General features: G+C 42.1%; 1 protein-coding gene across 2 annotated transcripts in view; it reads right to left on the reverse strand.

Annotated features, from left to right (window-relative positions):
- Positions 1–475: 475 nt before the first annotated feature.
- MTUS2 (microtubule associated scaffold protein 2) overlaps positions 476–15076 on the reverse strand; it is a 451766-nt gene continuing 437165 nt past the window's right edge. For both annotated transcript variants that reach the window (XM_061628491.1, XM_061628490.1), the window contains 5 exons: positions 14988–15061; positions 13811–13909; positions 11657–11776; positions 10446–10543; positions 476–3556 (listed from right to left, as the gene is read on the reverse strand). In XM_061628491.1, coding sequence (XP_061484475.1) covers positions 3340–3556; positions 10446–10543; positions 11657–11776; positions 13811–13909; positions 14988–15061 — 608 coding nt within the window. In that variant the 3' untranslated portion in view covers positions 476–3339. The remainder of the gene's footprint in view (positions 3557–10445; positions 10544–11656; positions 11777–13810; positions 13910–14987; positions 15062–15076) is intronic.

Here is a 15076-nt window from a genome sequence, read left to right on the forward strand (position 1 = left end):
ATTTCTCAGGTATCAGCAATAGCTGGTTGTCTTAAAGTTTGTGTGATGTCCTTCTATCGGCTACTTATGATTTAAGGGCTGAATAAGCGATAGGCTTCCATAGAGTGCTGTTCAAAACAATGGAATGTTAGGTGGAAGGAGAGTAGCCCTAGGCTGGCATTGTGAAGAAGAAAAAATGGGATAGGACCCCACTTCTTTCCCTTCTGAAAGCAGGGGTAACTGATCAATATGAACTATATGGAGGAGGGATAACTGATAGTTTGACATTAGCATGGAGTTGACAATAGATGATGGAGAACTTGCATAGACAGTTCTCTACCACTAAAAGCCAAAATCTCAATTCATAGTTGGAAGCAGACATTGCATATGGAAGTGGAAGATGATCAGAAGAGGGAAGTAGCATAAACAGAGAAACTGATGGACAATCCAGGCCCACCCATCCGCCTACCCTCCTGCCAAGTGGCTCCACTAGCTTATAAGCGGAGAGTGACACATAATTTACAGAGCTATGCAAGGTAATTTCAATTGATCAGCATTGTGGTATATACATCACTTACATGAGCTGGCATAGTACAACATTTGCAATATAACAATGAAACAGGTGCATCTATGTCTTACCGCAAGTGTGGTATGGAAACTGGCTAAAACTGAATCAGTGGGTCCTTCTCACAACTATCCTACTCTCAGTTTGTACTTGCCCATTACACAAAAGCTAGTCTTGTTGTTTGTGATAGTTATGAATGTGGCATGAACTAATCTAAGAAGATGTACTCAGTATCACAGTATCATGCAAGGCAGCTACAAAAATAAATTTCTCTAAAAAAAATTAACCTTGTTACATTGTACGTCATGGAACTGGGCCACAGATTTGTGGCAGTTGGATGGTGCTGGCTGTCTCTTGAGCTACAGCTTCTGCCTAAGGCCTACATCACAGGCAAGTCATATACACAAACACCAAGCAGCCTTGTTGAACTAAGCACTTGTGTGGACTTTAGAGAAACATGTGACAACTCTCACAGCTCACTGAGGACTACCCAAATTCCCTCCCTTCTCCTCAGTGTGCTTTTGGTACTTTGAGCTGCCCTGGCTATAAAGGACTCGGAGGTGGTAGCAGAAGGCTGTACTTTGCAAATGAGTTGAGCCATGACCATCAACTGAGAACCAAAGCATCACATGGATATATAAAAACATTTTTTCTCTTTGCTTAGATGATTCATGCTCCAGAACTGTCCAACGCTACGTTCAACGCTTTCACAGTCTAAGTCTAACAACTCTGGACACGCACGCTGGAACCCACCTTCTATCTATCACATCAAAGATAAGAAGGGGCATTGGATGCATCCTCTTTTGTCTGTCTAGCTCATGCTTAAAAACCTTCGTAAGGTCTAACACTATTATTGACAGCTATGCTACTCTCTAGGGAACCAGCCTACACTCTAGCAGCCTTGACGGCCTCTCTTGTTCTGCTACTAGACACACATTGGGCAGTAGTGTTGAGATGGCTGCAAAGAAGGCAGAGACAGAATGGCCAGTGCTTTGGCCATTACCAAAACCCCTTGAAAATGTGCCATTGAGTGCTGATAAAATTTAGGTGTGCAATGTTGATTGCTATTCTATGAACATGACCAACCTAAGACAATCTGAGTTCTGGATCTGAGAGCTGCATTCGCAGGATCCTAAGCAATGTGGCAGAGGCTGCTGGTAACACAGATAACCTCAGTATTCTGAGTGACGTTGCCTCGGACAGCGGTGGCAACTCTCAGATTGCATACTCCCTTAACAATATTGCTGCCTCAAGCTGCTAGTTGGGTTGATTGCACAGGTGGGCCACCCTTGTGTATTTGAGAGAGCCCAGTTCTGTTGTCAATAGAACAGGGCTTTCTTATTTGTGAAGAAGGGGAAAATGTGGGTGAAGAACATCAGAGGCAGGATGCCTCTCAGTACCAGTTACTGGGAATTGCAGGTGGTGGGAGTGCTCTTGCACTTGGGTTTTTCTTGTGGATTTCCCATAGGCATCTGCTGGGCCACTGTGAGAACAGGATGCTGGACTTGATGGGCTTTTGGCCTAACCCAGCAGGGCTCTTCTGATATTCTTAGCACACTCATGTTTACCGCCGGTGCTTCTTTTGTGTGGCAGTACTCAGTGGTACGGAGTACCATCACCTCTTTTCTTTTTGCTGTCCATGGCAGCCAATTTGGGCTGACACCTATGGCATTTTTATCAAGCTATGAGTACCAGGTCCTCTTTTTTTTTTTTACCAAAAATAAAAGCACTGTTTACATCTAGGAAATCTAACTGTGGGTTCACCCTTTCAGTCTATGCTTCCACGGTCACTTTAAAAAAAAAGGGGCCTTGGGAGATGGGGACTTTTAGCATGCAATTAATTCAGGGACTTCAAAAACATCATGTAAAAAGCCCCAGCTGGGCTAACATTGAGTCATCTTGATAAATAAGAGCTGGGATTGTAAAATTTGAGGCCAGCTTGCCCATTCTGAATTTACAACAGTGATAAGTGTTCTGATTTTTACCTGGGAGATGAGTGACCATGGCTGGCAATTAATAAGAAAAGCAGTTTATTTTGAAGGCAGTTAACTACTTAAGAAAGTTAAAGTCGCTGGTGTTTTGCTTTAGAAAATATACCACTTGGTGGTCATTTGAAAGGTGCTTCTATGTTTGTGTAATTTTCTTCTAGTTTGGGTAGAAATATTCCTGGGAAGCTTTGACCAAAAAAAAAAAAAGCAATTAATTTCAGTATAACTCTTAGGCACAGGTTAGAAAACTGCTGACTGTCATGAAAATAGATCAGCACTTTTTGTAGAATCCATTAATATAAAAAATGTAATCCGGAAAAAGCTTCAGCTACATATACAGAGATGTGTACGTGTGTCGTATGTGTGCCTCGCATTATGGGCATGGATGCCTGTGCCATCCATACTTATCAGCAGCTACTCACACACAGAGCTATTCAAAACTTGAACTTGCAACTAACCTGAAATACTGCAGCAAAAAGTTCATTTGGAGTGAACGATAAGTAGTAATAAGAGTTTTGCTTTGCTTTTGCTTCTAAGAAGAAGTTTCTGGAAGAGGTTTCTGTGCACCAGCTACACTGGATTCTGGTATTTTATGGCATCAGTGTATCAGTCCTAGGGACTTCTGATGCAGGAACCAGAAGAGTATATGGCCTAGCCATATACAGCTATCCAGTTAGACAGCATGTTGGTAGAGTAAACCATCCCAGGTATCTACGTATACTGTGGTTAATACTTTCTTAGATGATAACATTCAGTAGATAGGGACATTGTCAGGGACAAGTCATCTTAAACAGCTCCATGTGACTGTCATCTTGGTACGGTGCTGACTTTAGCTGGTGTAGGAGGTCCTGATGAAGAGCGATAAATGTGCGTTGGAGATGTTGGAGACAGTTTAGCCGGGCTCATGGGTTCTGATGTCTGAAGTTTCCACAGCAGCTCTTCATTAGTCCTGCTTAGCCTCTTTTTTTCCTTGGATTCTTTCTCAACGTATTCCTGGAGATTAGCATTTTCTTCAGATAACTGTCTGGAGAGGGAAACAAGCCACTGTCAATTCAAGATTCTTTCAGAATTAGTGCACGTCCTCAATGGATCCATGGCATGAACCAGGGATTGGAAACTTGTAGCCCTCCAGATGTTGTTGAACTCCAACTCCCACCAGTGCCAATGTGGCCAATGGCAAAGGACAATGGATGTTGTAGTCCAGCAACATCTGGAGGGCCACAGGTTTTTATCTATTCTGCAAACAGGTCTTGCATATTTCTGAAAACTTTCCCTGCGTATTTGGAATTCTGACAATGCGGTTTCCCACCCACCAACCCACCCCAATAAAGCAAATATTGTTTCCCCCTAAAATATCAAAATGACTTCTGATACAATATATTGCTTTCAGAGCCTAACATAAATAAGTGAGAAGAAAACCCTCCAGGAACCGGAAAGATTTTCCTCAGCTTGTGCCATTTGTCTTTGGACCAGTTCATTCATACACGCTCATCTCTTGATCATTGCAGCATCAAGGGATGACTTTCACTTGTGAATGAGCCATCACAAATGGACCACTGCCAACAAAATTTTCATCACTCAGTTATCTCTTGAAACACCATGGGTTGTCTCCAAGTGTGCCCACTAGCAGAATGAAAGGGGTCAGGGAGCTGATTTTTGCAACCACCCACTTTTCCCTGCATTATCTCCCCTGCTGTTCTATAGAATTTCCCAACTATCTGGAGGAGATCTATGAGGGCATAGGGGGCTGCAGAGAGAAGGGGGAAGATGCAAACGTTGTCCTTGTTTTAATTAAGGATGCCAAGCTACTTTCATATTTCATCAGCTGTAAAGCAGTCAAGTGTGGTGAACTAGCGCCATGGACATGCATGGATGAACTAGCCCCAAGCCATTGTAGAATATAAGCAGAAACTGGAACAAATGTGCACAGTAAAACTTTTTAACAGAATGGGCCTCAGCTCAATGGAAGAGCACATGCTTTGCATGCAAAAGGTCCCAGGTTCAATTCCCTACGCAGCCACTTAAGTGGATCTCTGGAAGCAGGGCTGGGAGAAACCTCGAAGAGTCACACTATGAGCACATCCACACATTTAAAGCACTCTTAAACCACTTTAAACAGCCATGGCTTCCCCCGAAGAATCCTGGGAACTGTAGCTTGTTAAGGGTACTGACCCCTTGCAAGTGCTACAATTCCCACCAACCTTAACAAATTGCAGTTCCCAGGATTCTTTGGGGGTAAGTGGTATAAGAGTGCTTTAAACATATGGTGTGGATGTGACTCATAAGGAGAGGTGCTAGTTTCATATGTTCATAATTCTTAAAAGCCAGAAAAGCCAATGCCACAAATTACATCAGTAGGGATGTCGAGACTCCATTTCTTTTATTTATTTATTTATTTGTTTCATTTATAGACCACCCATAGCGAGTGGCTCTCTAGGCAGTGTACAAAAAGGTTTTACATTCAGTACAATATAAAAGATATACAAGATTATGCTGAACATTACAGGAGCTTGTCAGGCAGTGTCTGCGCTGCTGAGACAGTGATCAAATGACAGTTTGCTGGAGGAGAATCATAGAACAGTAATAATAATAATAATAAAATTTTATTTCTGAGTCGCCTATCTGGCCAAAAAACGGCCACTCTAGGCGACGTACAATCCATTAATAAAATACAATATAACAATAATTAAACACAATAATTAATAGGTCAAAACCAAGAACTATAATTAACAGCAGCAGCAAAACTAACTCACCACAGAAATCCCATAGGTCTGCCTGAAGAGCCAGGTCTTTAAGGCCCGGCAGAAAACATTCAGGGAAGGGGCATGACGAAGATCAAACGGGAGGGAGTTCCAGAGAGTGGGGGCCGCCACCGAAAATGCCCTCTCTCTAGTCCTCACCAGCCGAGCTGATTTAGCTGATGGAACTGAGAGAAGGCCTTGTGTGGCTGATCTTGTTTGGCGGCATAATTGGTGATACTGGAGGCGCTCCTTCAGATAAGCTGGGCCGAGACCGTATAGGGATTTAAAGGTCATCATCAACACCTTGAATTGGGCCCGGTAAGCAACTGGCAGCCAGTGTAGATCTAGTAGAGTTGAAAGGGACCCATAAGGCCATCGAGCCCAACCCCCTGCTCAATGCAGGAACCCAACTTAAAGCATACCCGACAGACAACTGGGAGCGATAGGGCCAAGCTGCAGTCTCCTCTGCCAAGAGCCTTTTGAGCAAGGATGGTGCTGACAAGTGTAGGTTTCTTTTTTAAATAATACCAATACCAGCATGCACCAAAGGAAAATTTGCTTTGGCAAGCAGAAACAAAAATAAATAGTCCTCTGATTGTTACACTGCCTGTCTTCCACATACAGTGTCAGGATTGCTGTGTTATCTGAAGCTGACGCCAGCAGAAGAAAGAAACGCTCAAGTTACAGGGCAGACAGGCAAGGAGAAGAACAAGGCATGGTGTGCTGCCCTCATTTTGGAAGGGGGCCAGCAGATGCTCTATTTACTAAGCTGCAAGACTGACTCTTTGGGGACCAGTTCTTGCTGAGACAGACAGGAGGCTGAACTGATAATCAGGGATCCTCAGATATCATTGAGTTCAGCAACTGTAGTGGGTCTACAGAAAACACAACAGGAAATAGTACACACTGAAGTGATACTCCTTATTGTGGGGGATTGCAGCTACCATTGTTACTTGGGGGCATGCATTCGGCTATTTCTGACAGATGTATTTGCATGATTGAATGGCCATGCTGGTCTGCTCTTCCTAGCAGGGACAGATGAGCAGGTGCCTTTGTTTGCCTCTCCCTTCCAGGTGATTATAACTGGAACATTTAAGAAAGTTGGATTTTGCCTCTGCAAGCTCCTGCCACAATCAATGGTATGACTCCTTCAGATGCCACATAACTCTCTTGTATTTTCCCTACAACATGCTAATGTGGCAGTTCTTCTGCATCCCCCCCCGCCCAATTAGGATCAATTTAAGAATTTTGTGAAGATCTGTGCAACTTCACATACTCTATGTACACTATCCTAAAACAACAGTTCTGTATTAACATGCAAGGAACAACAACAACAACAAAATGGACAAAAGCACCCAGAAAATGAATGCAGTAAGCGGTTGAAGACAGCATGATAAGCCAAGCTCAGCCCCCAAATTGACATGGCTCCCGCATGCTCTTAAATGTGGCATTCTGTGTGTTGTGCTTATATTATATTATATTATATTGCAGAGAGATCCATCCTTTTGCAGAAGTGGTGTAATTTGAAACATTTGTTGTTTGTTGTTGTTATGTGCCTCCAAGTTGACTGCGACTTATGGCGACACTATGAACCAGCAACCTCCAAGAGCATCTGTCATGAACCACCCTGTTCAGATCTTGTAAGTTCAGGTCTATGGCTTCCTTTATGGAATCAATCCATCTCTTGTTTGGCCTTCCTCTTTTTCTACTCCCTTCAGTTTTCCCCAGCATTATTGTCTTTTCTAGTAAATCATGTCTTCTCATTATGTGTCCAAAGTATGATAACCTCAGTTTCATCATTTTAGCTTCTGGTGATAGTTCTGGTTTAATTTGTTCTAACCCACAATTATTTGTCTTTTTTGCGGTCCATGGTATCCGCAAAGCTCTCTTCCAGCACCACATTGCAAATGAATTGATTTTTCTCTTCTCCGCTTTTTTCACTGTCCAACTTTCACATCCATACATAGAGATTGGAAATACCATAGTCTGAATGATCCTGACTTTAGTGTTCAGTGATACATCTTTGCATTTGAGGACCTTTTCTGGTTCTTTCACAGCTGCCCTCCCCAGTCCTAGCCTTCTTCTGATTTCTTGACTATTGTCTCCATTTTGGTTAATGACTGTGCCGAGGTATTGATAATCCTTGACAAGTTCAATGTCCTCATGGTCAACTGTAAAGTTACATAAATCTTCTGTTGTCATTACTTTAGTCTTTTTGACGTTCAGCTGTGCTTTCCTCTTTAACTTTCATCAGCATTAGTTTCAAATCGTTACTGGTTTCTGCTAGAAGTATGGTATCGTCTGCATATCTTAAATTATTGATATTTCTCCCTCCAATTTTCACACCTCCTTCATCTTGGTCCAATCCTGCTTTCCGTATGATATGTTCTGCATATAGATTAAATAAATAGGGTGATAAAATACACCCCTGTCTCACACCCTTTCCGATGGGGAACCAGTCAGTTTCTCCATATTCTGTCCTTACAGTAGCCTCCTGTGCAGAGTATAGGTTGCGCATCAGGACAATCAGATGCTGTGGCACCCCCATTTCTTTTAAAGCATTCCATTGTTTTTCATGATCTACACAGTCAAAGGCTTTGCTGTAATCTATAAAGCAAATTCCTTGGTCCGTTCCATTATCCAACATATGTTTGCGATGTGATCTCTGGTGCCTCTTCCCTTTCTAAATCCAGCTTGGACATCTGGCATTTCTCGCTCCATATACAGTAAGAGCCATAGTTGTAGAATCTTGAGCATTACTTTACTTGCATAGGATATTAAGGCAATAGTTTGATAATTACTGAATTCCCTGGGATTCCCTTCCTTTGGAATTGGGATGCATATGGAACGCTTCCAGTCTGTGGGCCATTGTTTAGTTTTCCATATTTCTTGACAGATTTTTGTCAAAATTTGGACAGATTCAGTCTCAGTAGCTTGTAGCAACTCTGTTGGTATGCCATCTATTCCTGGTGATTTGTTTCTTCCAAGTATTTTAAGAGCAGCTTTCACCTCGCATTCTAAAATTTCTGGTTCTTCATCATATGGTTCCTCCGTGAATGGATCTGCCTTCCTTGCATCTCTTTTATAGAGTTCTTCAGTGTATTGCTTCCATCTTCTTTTTATTTCATCTCGGTCAGTCAGTGTGTTCCCTTGTTGATTATTCAACATCCCTACTCTTGGTTTAAATTTCCCTTTCATTTCTCTAACCTTTTGGAATAGGGCTCTTGTTCTACCCTTTTTGTTGTCCTCTTCTATTTCTATACAGTAACTATTGTAATAGTTCTCTTTGTCCCTATGTACTAGTCACTGTATTGTTGCACTTAGGGTTCTGACCGTGTTTCTATTTCCTTTTGCTTTTGCTTTCCTTCTCTCTTTAACCATTTTAAGAGTTTCTTTAGTCATCCATTGAGGTCTCTCTCTCTTTTTAACTAGAGGTATTGTCTTTTTGCATTCTTCCCTGATAATGTCTCTGACTTCACTCCATAGTTCTTCTGGTTCTCTGTCAACTAAGTTTAAAGCCTCAAACCTGTTCCTTATTTGATCTTTATATGCTTCTGGGATGTTATTTAAATTGTATTTTGGCATTATGATTGCCTTGTTCTTCTTCTTTAGCTGTACTCTGATTTTCGATACGACCAGTTCATGATCTGTACCGTGGTCTAGTTTTCGCAGAAAGTATGGAACTTCTCCATCTTCTGCTACCAATTATATAATCAATTTGATTCCTATATTGACCATTTGGTGATGTCCATGTGTATAGTCATCTTTTCGGTTGCTCAAAAAATGTGTTTGCAAGAAACAAATTATTGGCTTCACAGAATTCAATAAGTCTTTCTCCTGCTTCATTTCTGTCTCCTAGGCCCCATTTCCCCACAATTCCTAATTCTTCTCTGTTCCCTACTTTTGCATTCCAGTCCCCCATGATTATCAGCACATCTTGTTTTGGTGTGTGATCAATTTCTTCCTGTACTTCTGTGTAAAATCTCTCCAATTCCTCTTCTTCTGCTTTTGCCGTCGGAGCATAGACTTGGATGGTGGTTATGTTGATAGGTTTCCCGTTTAATCTCATTGATATAACTCGCTCAGACCTTGCGTTCATTTCTCACTATTAAAGCAACCCCATTTCTTCTTGATTTCTCATTTCCTGCATAAAATATTTTGTAGTGGCCTGATTGAAAATGTCCCATTCCCGTCCATTTTAGTTCGCTCACACCAAGTATTGTAATGTTGATGCGTTCCATTTCTTGCTTGATGATTTCTAACTTTCCCTGGTTCATGCTTCTCACATTCCATGTTCCTATTGTGTGCATCGTACAACTCCAGACTCCCTTTTTGCATCTGTGCGCATCAGTCTCTGGGCTTCCTTTTGGCTTTGACCCAGCTGTGTCATTAGTCACAGCTCTACTTGTCCTTGTCCTTTGTTTACAGCACAATCCTATGCATGTTTACTTAGAAGCAAGTCCTACTATGTAAAGTAGGACTTATTCCAAAAAGCATACATAGAATTGCCTGTTGGAATTATTCCACGTAGTTTTTCTTGGGAATCCTTTTAACAACCCTGTAAGGGAGACTAGTGCTATTACCATTGACAGCTGAGTCTGAGAAAGAGGGGTTTAACTAAGGCCACCTAGGATACAATCCTATGCACATTTGCCAGGGAGTAAGCCTCATTGAAATGCAATTGGTCTTATTTTAGAGTAGATATGTATAGGACTGTATTGCTAGTGAGTTCAAGCCGTTCCTGATTTGAATGAGGCATTCCCAGGTTGACAGCTCAGTATCCAGCACTGCAATCCTGTGCATGCTGATTTGGAAGTAAGTCTCACTGAATTGAATGGGCTTTATTCTCAAATACATTTGCATAGGATTGCAGGCTTAACCACTATGGTACTTCATCTCTCAATATGTTTAATGAACTTCATGTTCCTTCAGTGTTATGATTCAATAAAGTAGCCTTTCTTGACTTGTAGCCCAAAACATCTGGAAGGCAGAACTCCCATCAGCTCCAGCCAGCATGATCAACGGTCAGAGATTATGGGAGTTGTAGTCCAAAAATTTGAAGGGCACCAGATTGGAGATACCAATAATGTGAACATGAAAAATGATGGGAATTAAAACCCGCTAATAGTTGCCTTTAATGTTTTAAGCTCAAGAACAAATATTTAGACAGACCTTGTCACCACAGTGTTCTGATCAATCCTGACCTTGAGATCCTCATTTTGCTGTTGAAGCACCTGAATTTTTTCCTCTAATATTAAGTTCTTGTCAGCCTGGAATGGTAGAAGGGACAGTTTTACATACACGCACACACACTATTGCAGCAGCTAGCATTCAACAAAATAGTGTCGCATCAATTCATCCCAGTGGAAGTGACCACCCAGATCTGATGATGTTGATTGGCTGTAAAGACACAGGAGCTCATCTGCGTGATAACTGGCTTGACCACTAACTAGCTGTGCTTGCACTTAGAAGGCAGGCCTCATTTTAATTAAGGGTGCCAGGCTGCAGAGAGGCCAAAAGAGGAAAGATCTCACAAACAATGCGATGAACATGCTCAGTGGGCACAGAATGAGGATTGGCAGGGGAAAAGAAAACTGGAAACCCAGAAGGCAGGGGGAATGGAATGGCATATCATGGGAAAAGTCATGGCTGGCTGGCTGGCTGGAACGCTGAACAGGATTAGTGCAACATGTTGTTGCAAATCCCACTTGTGCGATTTGGGACTGGCAACTCTAGACGAATGTAGGGATGATTTTAGTTCTTTGACTTGATCCTAATCTATTGCTATATTCATCATGCCAACTACATCACATTGGCTCTCATATTATAAAATGGAGACCCTACCTTCCAGGATCTTGCATATCTCCTAGCCAGGAGAAGTCTGGGAGCAGTTTCAAATGGAGGGAAAGAGTGAGTGGTGGAGTGGAAATGAAAAAGGAGGATTCCTTTCCCATTCCAGTTATATCATAAAGTGTTATAATAATTTCTATCTTGCTTCAAAATTCTTTCCCCCTCCCCAGTGTGGGTGCTTATGACCATATTCAAAACCAGAGTTGCAGGCTTAACCCGGTTGATTTTAGTGGGCTACTTGCCAGGGAACAAACAACTTGGAGAAATCCATGTTCTTGTTATGCTTATTAAAGGGGCTCTTTATGCCATAGCTTGCAATTCTAATGCATGAATAGGAAACTTGTGGCCCTCCAGAATTTTCTGCCCTATGTATCCCATCATCTCTTACCATTGGCCAAGCTGGCCGAGGCTGATGGGAGTTGGAGTCCAAGAACACCTGGAGGGTCACAGGTTCTCTCATCCTTGCTCTAATGGATACATAAGCTCTCATGCCTTCTCATCATCTTCCATATTGGGGGGGGGAGGGAACTCACCAGTCTTTCTAGCTCTATGATCTTCTTTTCCTGTTGATGAATGAGTTGATTCTTCATCTCCATGACCTGGTTTAGGCTAATCATGTCTTCCTCTAGATGCTGGTATGGAGCCAGAGCAATCTAAGATGAAGAAGCATGACAATAAGATATTGGACCACAACTGGACTTACCCAGGAGGGTTGTAGGACTTCCCTCATCCACTCTAGCAGGCAGGACTTCTAGAGCTTCTGGGACCTCCAGTATGAGGAGGAGCCTTCTTACTTTTGGAGACCTCAATGGTATAAAGAACAAACTCAGTCCATCCCCTTAACTTTAATATTTAACTTTATCAGTTTAAACAGAGAAGCAAACAGGAGGAATGGGCAGAAAGTCACCCGTAGGTTCTGATGATTTTAGCTGTGTGCAAACCTCAGCCTTCCCTCACGTGGCTGAGTTCAGGCCAGTCCATGATGGGCCAGGATTAGGGATGAGGGAGAAATTCAATTCAGTTTGCATTTAAAGCCGAATTTATCAAACTTGCACTCTATCAAAGAACATGAGAACTGAAACACAGCCAAGCTTCCAAAGTCACACTTATCCGAATTTTGCGATGCAGTTGTCCAATCAACCAGTGTTTACAAAATGCATATATCAGGGAATATATATTTTGTGTGCACAAAATGAATATATTGATGAAAACGACATACACAAATTTATTACATTAGGATAAATTGTTTGCAAAAAAGTGTGCATTAGTCAAAACTTCATATATAATATAATATAAAAATATATTTACTAGGAAAAGTTCACACTAAAATGCTGAAGAATTTTCATGAGGTTTTTTTTTTTAAAAAATGGCAAAGTACTGAAGAAATGTGGAGAACTGAATTAAAGATTAGAAAAATGAGAAACTAAGAGAACTGAAATTGACATATCATTCCATCCCTAGCCAGGATCAGCACTAGGCTTCCTAAGGCAGTTTACTGGAGGTAATTGGCTCCTGCCACTGAGCAATGATGAAGGAGAACTCAAGAGTATTGTCAGCTAAGTGGCTGCTCTTAATGAGGAAATAGAGAACACAGGAAGTTGCTGGATCATAAGCAAACTATTGTCCATTTAGCTAAGACATGTCTATAACAGCCTTCTCCAATGTGGTGCCCTCCAGTCCAGATATTTCAGATTATAACTCCCATCATCCCTGATGACTGGCTATGCTGGAGGACAGCAGATAGGGGAAGGCTGGTCTACACCGTCAGCTGCTTTCCATGGTGTCAGACAGAAATCTTTCCTAGTCCTACCTCGAGATGCTGGGAACGGAACTCAGGACCTTCTGCATGCAAAGTGTGTGCTCTGCCACTGAGCTATGGCCCTTCCACCAAGTGTGTGGTAGCTAAACAGTTAGCAGTACCCAGGGCAAGTGTGAGTGATGAGTCCTAGAGCAGTTTTGGGGGCACAGTATTCAGCAGCAACATTGTGACCACACAAAGGGCTGCATCCAATGATACTCCTACTCAGAGGAGACCTATTAAAATTAATGAACATGTCTAACTTAAGTTCATTCAGTAGGTCTCTAGAATTTCAGATGGGCTTTCCCCACATCTACCTGGAGATGCCATGGACTGGACCTGGGACCTTCTGCATGCAAAGTAGATGTGCTTCCCCTGAACTATGTTCCTTCCCTAAGCTAGGAAAATTGTCTTATTTTTTTTAAAAAGGAGAGAACTATAAAAAAAAGCATTGATGGTTCTTCATGCTCAAATCACTCTTTTTGCTTTTCAAACAATTGCGAATGTCAGCTGGAAATAGTTATGATCCTCAGAGACTTGTAAGCATTTTGAAGGGAAAAGCTTTGGAGTGCTATGGAATTGGCCATAAGGAGACAGCTTCAAAAAGCTTCAACTACTTTTGGAAGTGATTACAGTGTTGTTGTTATGTGCCTTCAAGTCAATTTCGACTTATGGCGACCCTATAAATCAGCGACCTCCAATAGCATCTGTTATATACCACCCTGTACAGATCTTCTGGGATCAGATTACGGTGGGACCCCTCTAAATCTGTGGCCTTAACTAAGATAGAGATAAGCCAGAAACTATATGAATAAAAGAACACATCATTTTGTTCTTATGAGTTACATACTAAGTACATCATGTTACATATATGTACATCTCAAATTACCTCTAGTTGTTCTTCAGTGTTTTTCTTTAATGCCTCTTCAAATCGTTTTGCCTTGTCCTTCAGAGACTGGCTCTGAAAAGTGAGGGTATCAACTTGGTCCTGTAATTAACGTCAAACAGAAACACAAATTGCCTGTGTTGCTTTTACTCATGCATACTGTTCTTCAGTTGGGTCCCCATATGTTGTTGGACTCCATCTCCCATCATCCTTGGCCATTGGCTAAGCTGGCTGGGGTTGATAGGAGTTGTAGTCTGAAACATCTGGGACCCAAGGTAGAACAACAGTGTTTTAGGCAGTGAACCATAAGTCAGCCATAAGTCCTTTCAGTCAGCCATAAGTCCTGATGAATCCATGAGGAGAACATTAGTCATGACTAAGACTGGAGACAGGAATAGGTCTTAGGAGATGGAAGATAGTGTGACTTGATTAGAGGCTTCATTTCCATGTACACTACATTGAATTCGTTCATTTCTTTTGCCCCCTTGTTGTTTTTGGGGCTGGCCCTACCATTAAGGCAGAGTAAAGTGACTGCCTCAGATGGCAGATGATGAAGGGATAGGCAGTGCTGGCAGCAACCTGCCTTCAGAACCAGACTCACAGCAGCAACCATATAAATAAGACTAGCCCCTAGCCACTTTCTCTACATAATGTACAATCTTATATACCTCCACCATGTCCCCCTCTACTCACTTTTTTTTTTGAAACAAAAGAAAAGGGCAACCAAAATACTGTTATGTTTTCTCTTAGGGGAGTTGCCCCATCCTCTTGACCATGTTGGTTGCCTGTTTCTGGACCTTTTCCAGCTCCACAATATCTGTTTTGAGATGAGGCAGCCAGGACTGTACACAGTGTTTCAAGTGTGGTTCCACTATAGAATTGTACAGTGGCATTGTGACAGGCCCAGTTTTATTTTCATTCCCTTTCCTAATGATCCCTAGCATGGAGTTTGCCTTTTTCACAGCTGCCACGCACAAGTTCAACACCTTCATCAAGCTATCCACTATGACCTGAAGGTCTTGTTCTTATTCTCACTACTCCATCATCCCTGACCATTGGCTGTGCTGGCTGGGCCACGCCTGGTGAGCCACAAGTTCCCCACTCCTGCTCTAGAGGCACATCATAATAAGCAGAGTCTTCTGACAAATGATAAGGTTTTGTACATCACGATGGTACTAACCTGGAGTGACAGGCGCAGCTTCTCAAAATTCTCTTCCAGTTCTCTCTTTTCCAGCTCATGTGCGGATTTTAGTTCTGGGGGGATTTAAA

The sequence above is a fragment of the Rhineura floridana genome, chromosome 5, assembly GCF_030035675.1.
Source record: "Rhineura floridana isolate rRhiFlo1 chromosome 5, rRhiFlo1.hap2, whole genome shotgun sequence".
Taxonomy (NCBI): Eukaryota; Metazoa; Chordata; class Lepidosauria; order Squamata; family Rhineuridae; genus Rhineura; species Rhineura floridana.